Genomic DNA, 6,886 nt, shown 5'->3' with positions numbered 1-6,886 from the left:
TTTTATTGTGGAGTAACTCAGTTATTAACTCAGTTACTTTTTGGGAGAAGTAACTAGTAACTATAACTAATTACTTTTTCAAAGTAACGTGCCCAACACTGGTAAGAACCGAGGTTCGGATGTGATGTGACTCACACTGTACGTCTTCAAAGACAGGGCGGAGTATTGAACAATCCCAATATCCAAAGCAATAAATACAATTAGCTAGAAACGCGTGATGTGAAAATCTCAGGGGAAAAAGTTCTCAGTGAGGTAATGTCACCTCTTCAACATGATTATAAAGCAGGTTTGATTTTCTTGAAACCCACGATTTCTGATCAGGAGCTCGTCATAATGTGCTTGCATGACGCACAACACATGACCAAACACTGCATGATTTTTTGGTCATTTTTGAAACAATTATTAATTATTAAGAGGTCTCTGGACATTTTATAAAGAAATCCTTTGGCTTTTGCCACAAAATTGACAATGCGTTGTCATACCAATCCAAAGCATGCAGCCACATCAAAACAAAAAATATATATATATAGGGGAGTGGCGGCCTATTGGTTGGGGCATAGAGCTTGGAATCCTGAGGTTCTGAGTTCAAGCCTCACTCCAACAGCCTCTGAATTTACTGATGTTACTCTGTACTGTACCAAAGCCAACGTATGGTATGATTTTAGGAAAAGAAAGAATCCTTCAATCTCTATGTGCTTCAACCTTCTGAGATCAAAGTGTTATTGTTGTTCAAAGGGCTACTCAAAGATACAAATAAACAGGAAACATGGCAATTATAAATTACTTTGTAGTGACATATAGCATGTTCTTACCTAGAAAAGAGAACTGCAGAGGTAGCTTACTAAGGGGAGTGCTGCTACTAATTAAAGGTAGTGGTGTGGTGGATGGTGCAGTAGTACTAGTAGCATGGAAAGGTAAAGCTGCTGTGGGTAGTGTAGTAGTCGTTGTATGGAAAGGTAGAGCTGTAGTTTGGGGTTTTGTAGTAGTAGTAGTCTTAATCAGAGCTGTAGTTGGGAGTGTAGTAGTGGTAGTAGTAGTAGTCCTAGGTAGAGCTGTTGTTGGGGATGTTGTAGTAGTAGTCATAGGTAGAGCTGTGGATGGGGGTGTAGTAGTCATAGGTAGGAGCTGTTGTTGGGGATGTAGTAGTAGTAGTCATAGGTAGAGCTGTTGTTGGGGATGTAGTAATAGTAGTCATAGGTAGAGCTTTGGATGGGGGTGTTGTAGTAGTAGTAGTATTCATAGGTAGAGCTGTGGATGGGGGTGTTGTAGTAATAGTAGTAGTCATAGGTAAAGTTTTGGCTGATGGTCTAGTAGTAGTAGTCATAGTTGTTGGGTGTGTAGTAGTAGTAGTAGTAGTAGTTGTGGCTATAGCTGGAGATGTCATTGATGGGGATCTCTTCCCTCTTGAAGCCATTGGATGCTTGCGAACACTCGATCCATCAGAATAGGACAAATCAATGGTGCTGCGTGGATAGTCTTCTACAACCATCTCAAAACCAAAGACACTTTTTTCATGAGAGGTTTGCTGATAGTGCAATGTACAAGAATCCTGAAAAAAACACAGTTCATTAAAAAAACAAAAACAGATTTTTAACGTTTTGACGCTCTCATAATACGATTATGATGTTTTAACTGACCTGGTCAAGCTGGAAGCCTGAGGGGAGATGGCAATTGTCACACTCGAATCCATGTAAATTCCCATACCTGCAGCGGACCCTGTCACCATCAGGATCAAAGGCAGCCAGTTTGTATGTTCTGGGGCAGTTCTCAGGGACTCTATAGTAGATACAAACACATAATGTAAATAAAATCAACTGTGCAAAGAGACTTCAGGAGAACCAATGAAAACCTCTGAGGTCTCTGAGTAGTCAAGTCTACATCTTGTGGGATGTAATGAGAAGGATTTAAACACCTATAAATCTTAATGTTCATTTCTTAATAAATTGAACTATTCTTTACATCAGATGGTGTGATATTATATAAACCAAAGGTACCTTAAAAAGGGGACAATGGCAATTTCAGGTGATTTATTTGGTTCCATCGTGTCTGATCTTGTACCAAAATCCACAAGGGAATCCAATCTCCAGTTTTGAACTGAGTTACGTGTTGGCAACCAGCAGCAGCTAGATGCTCTGATATTGTTGAAGGAAAGAACAAGATAAACATTAATTTTAACTTTGGCTCCAAAACACAGCAGTTATGGTTCTAATATATGATGCTAATATTAATACTAATTCCACTTATTGACATGTGAACATATTTTTGCGTTTTCTATCAGCTCACCGGAATTTCAAAGGCTTGTCACTCAGTAAGGTCCATGTCTCAACAAGTTCTGTTTCGCACCATTGGTTTTTATAGGATGGTACATTGGTGCTTGAGTCAATCTGAGTTTTGGTTTTACTGGTTGAAATACCACAGTTGCCGCTGTAACAACTCCAGTAATGTGTATAAACACAGCTATCATAAGTGTCTCTGGCTCGGAGGGACATCTGTGGGGCAAATGAGACAGAACACAGAGGATGTTTTATAGGTTTGATTCTAGATAATTCAAAGGAAAGAGAGGTGATTACCGACAATTTTTTCAGAGTGCATTACTATTAGGCATGAGAAATAATCAGATTTTGGATTGATTTAATGCCCTTTATTTACTATGTAGTGCTCTCTCCGCTCAACTCAAGTTGTTTGCTTTTAGCCCAGAGTTAACAGAGAAGTTTGGATAATACAGGCTGAGAAAAAGAAATCTATTTCAGATTAAAATAAAAGCTACACTCAAGGAAACTGTTTTTAATACGATTCCTTTGGTCATTATTTTGACGACCTTTAACTGTTGCTGTTTCAGAGAAAAATGCAGCAGTAGTTTCGATGCAGCACAGAAGATAATTTTGTACTGTATTGTTTTTGGACCAATTGCAGTGCAAAACAACTGAATGCATAAAAATCTTAAGATTAGTTATAAAAAATAGCTTTAGATTTGTTTCTCTAGTCTGAAGATTTTGAAATCATTTGCTTTAATACAGCAATTTTAAACACAACATTTAGATCTTTAATTTTCATAATGATTTTAATTAGGGTAAGGGTTGAATATGGGTTGAATAAGTTAACATTTCAACCCTTTAGTTAAAATATTATCTTTTTCAAATAATGTTGAATAATATGTCAAGAGTTATTATGTTCAGATTAAACGGTGGTTTTGTAAGACCTTTAATCTTCGGAACAAATATTCTAATTTATTAAATGTGACTGTATGCACTAGTTGATGTGAAAATAAAGACTAAGTATGAGACTACTTTTTATTGCTTGTTAGTTGAACACTTTATTGAAGTCATGAACTTTTGTTTATTTTGGATGTTCTTTCAACTTGACTCAATATCAAATTTTCTGTTTTGATTTTCAGCTGTGCTCAAAAAGCCTTTATAATTGAAGCAAATGATTTAAAGGTAATAAATAAAGAATTTCAAGGTAAAAAAAATCCTGCAAACCTGTGAAAATTGAAGGAATAGTTCATTAATATTAATAATAATAATAATATTATATTATTAAGTTACAACAGACTAAACAATAACACATGACAATAATAGCATCCTATATTTGTACATAAAAAGTAATCTTTCTTACCTTAAAGGATCCATCAGGGTTCCTTCCTTTGTAGGCAACATTCAAGGTTCCTCCCCAGTGATGAGATGCTGAGACCAGGGAGGTCTGCAGGAGCAGCTGGAAAAGGAACAGCACTCTGGAGGCCATCATGATGCTTCAGTCTCAGCTTAGTCTCCGCCAATGTTGTTTGCATCTAGATGCAGCATCATATATACAGACGGCTGTGGGGTTGAAGGAGTGACGGTCAGGGTGAAATAATGCTTAGAGGGTTACCGAAGTAAGAGGAAGTTGCAAAACTGGTTTGGAACAAACAAACAGCACTTGGAAGAGATTGGCATTTAATTGAAAAAGATATGGGGAAGTGAGAATGCTATCTATTTAATCACAGCAAACTTTGTTTGCTTTGTTTGTTTCTAGGTTTCCACCGAATTTGAATTTTTTTTTGTGGTTTTATAGGCGATAGAAAACCATAAAAAACAAATTTTCTAACATTTGACTGTTATTTTGCCTTTCAATGTCCATTTTGTATCTCTTTATCTTTTGACATCATATACTTTTAATAATGTTTAGTTTTGTTACCTTTTTAGGTTGGTAAAATGTAGTTGTGAAGACTGTTTATATCTTAACTGTTTATAGACAGGATCTCATGACATTATTAATGAGGAGGAAGGCAAGCTTTGCGTTTTGAAAATGATGAAGTTTTAGTGGCTCTTTAAGGACATGCTCTCTTACACTGGATGAGTTTGCTGTTGCATGAGTGGTCAGGATGACTGACAGCTCAACTAAGTCTGAGGCCATGGATTTGGACTGGACAAAGGAGGACTGGGGGTCAGTTTCTACCTCAACAGGCGGTTAAAGTATTTTTGCATCTTGTTCAGCAGTGATGGTATAATTGGACAGGGTGGGTTTACAGTAGTAGCCATTTAAAGTTTAAATTTTCACTTTCCACTTTCCTTGATCGGCCCTTGGCTGGTCTTTGGCTGGTCCCCTACAATTCCTTTTTAAACATAAATCTTTGTACTAAAATATTCTGTTATGATTTTTCGACATTAAAATCTATCACCATCTCCTGGTCAGACCCTGTAATTAAGTAAAAAGGATGGAGTCAGAGAAAAAAAATATGCAGGCCCAGGAGAAGGAGGGGTCACTCCAGTGGCTGGAAGTTGGAGTGGATTCTGCTGGGAGTTGCAGGGAAGTGGACTGCCATTCGGCTGGCATTTGACTCGGAAGGACCATTAGTGAGAAACTTTGTGAATATGTGAAAGAATGATGAAGGGTGGCTTTTGGCTGATGATTCTTCAGCCTGCATAACGGACGGCAGTGGTTTTGAAGAGACCTTCTTTCACGTCTGCTTTACTATTCCAGTAGGCGTGGAGTGTGAAAGATTCTCAAGGGCTGCCACAGTTTCCATCCTGCAATGCTGTCAACATTAGTGCATCAGTTTACTGTTGCACCTCCACTAGTCCCCACAGCTGACGAATTATAGAAGCAACCCTATAGCATTCAAGAACACATTTGCATTTGTCTGGAGGTACCTGTCAGTGAGAAGGCGTACGCCCCAGTGAGCTACATATCCCTATAACATTTTGATGCAGAATAATACTTGGTAATAAGATAAGATTAAATAGACTTTATTGATATCACAGTGGAGAAATTAACTTGTCACTTAGGCTCAATAGTCAAAAGAAGGTGCCAAAAGGAGGAAAAAGTGCATATACACTGTACATATATAGATCTATATATACACAGATCCATATAGATCTGTATATATAGATATATATCTTTATATACAATATATATACTGTATATATTCACTGTATATACCCTTATGCTCATCGTGTCAAACAAAAGTTAATTCCAATCTAAAAAAACACAAAATGGTATAAAGTAAATTTTCTCAGAAAAGCAGCCATTAATTACAATTAATTACATTTGGTCAGATTATAATCAAGATCATTTAAGTCATTAGCTAAGAAATCGATTTAACAAACAGGACTTTTATTGTTTTTGTGGCCTAGTGGTTAGAGCATTGTGCTTGGGTCCCAGAGGTTCTGAGTTGAAGCCCCATTCCCACAGACTGCCACTCTGGGTCGCTGAGCAAAGAGCAGTAACCCCACACTGCTCGCCTGGCACCACACAATGGCAGCCCACTGCTCCCCAAAGGGATAGTTAAATGCAGAGAGTGAATTCATTTTGTTTTGTACTTGACTTTGTACTTGACAATGCAATGACAATAAAGTTAATTCGATTCTATTTTTTTTGTATTTCGCACACTTTTAAAAGACTGTAAAATAAAAACTAAATGTTCTTTTGCATAACAAAACATACAGTTAAGTACTAAAGTATGTCACCATGCATTCATTTTGTGGTTCAAAACATTTCTTGTTTAAAAAAAAAGTATTACCTACAGTGAATAACAATGTAGAAACTTATCCTCCTTTCATTGGTTAGATTGTGTTTCTCAACTAAAGCTCAATTGTTCAGCTTTAGCTGGGAAACACAATCTACCTCTTGGCTTTGTGCCAACTAACAAGGCACACCAGTCTCTTAATTTTACTAGAGGAGAGAAACTCTCTGAAAAATGTGTCCTGAGAGGGAGAACAGTGTAACGTGGTGTCAGGTGCTGAAAGATATTCGCAGGCAGTGAGATATAGTCTAAGGTGTGAGTTCCTTCTTTTTGAGCACCATTGCCGTGGGCACAGATCTATGTCAGTTTTGGATTTTGATTTCTACCTGTCTGGTGCATTAGGAATTAACTCTGCTTCATTGTCTGTGTCTAAATAATATTATACATGCAGGAAGGTGGAGATCTTCTTTACTAGTCTAGTGTGTGAATGGGTGAATTAATGTAGTGTGATGCGCTTTGGTCAAGTCTCCTAACTTGAATAAAGGCGCTATATAAGTACATGCCATTTACCATTTACTAGTGGTTAGCCATTTGTTAAAGCGACCTGGATCTGGACATTTTAGCTGCCCTCTGAGTTTTTTCTAAAAAAAACTCCACACCCCTTTTAGATTTAGCCTGGCATTTAAAATCCTTAAATGTCGTATTAATTGCAGAAGCAATCACAAATGGTCTTTTTGGAATCATCCTCTGAAGGCTTCATGACTCTGAAAAGGTGGCAGAAGGCAGACAACACCACGGAACAGGAGGTGTTATGATGGAAAACGTGGATTGGATTTTAGGCTACTCCAGCAAATACAGAGAACCCCTGCTTCATCAACATCGAACTGTTTAATGCTCAATCCATCACAAACAAATCTTACCTCTTACATGACCATGTTATGGATA

At 37.5% G+C, this 6,886-nt stretch overlaps 2 protein-coding genes across 2 annotated transcripts in view; both read right to left on the bottom strand.

The window, feature by feature from the left end:
- The window catches only part of LOC107099266 (CUB and zona pellucida-like domain-containing protein 1), a 6,044-nt gene extending 5,012 nt beyond the window's left edge, over positions 1–1,032 (bottom strand). The window contains exon 1 of the mRNA XM_015397321.1: positions 813–1,032. The gene's annotated coding sequence lies outside the window, so the exon portion shown is untranslated. The remainder of the gene's footprint in view (positions 1–812) is intronic.
- A 10-nt stretch (positions 1,033–1,042) lies between these two features.
- On the bottom strand, positions 1,043–3,787 carry LOC107099269. Its single transcript, XM_015397323.1, has 5 exons — positions 3,616–3,787; positions 2,284–2,489; positions 1,995–2,132; positions 1,638–1,776; positions 1,043–1,549 (listed from the first exon to the last, which is right to left on the bottom strand). The coding sequence occupies exons 1-5, from the start codon at positions 3,742–3,744 to the stop codon at positions 1,043–1,045; spliced, it is 1,119 nt and encodes a 372-aa protein (XP_015252809.1). The 5' UTR covers positions 3,745–3,787.
- Positions 3,788–6,886: the final 3,099 nt, after the last annotated feature.

This window comes from Cyprinodon variegatus, unplaced genomic scaffold (genome assembly GCF_000732505.1).
Source record: "Cyprinodon variegatus isolate N-32 unplaced genomic scaffold, C_variegatus-1.0 Scaffold852, whole genome shotgun sequence".
Lineage (NCBI taxonomy): Eukaryota > Metazoa > Chordata > Actinopteri > Cyprinodontiformes > Cyprinodontidae > Cyprinodon > Cyprinodon variegatus.
This window is presented reverse-complemented; position numbering and strand designations above follow the sequence as displayed.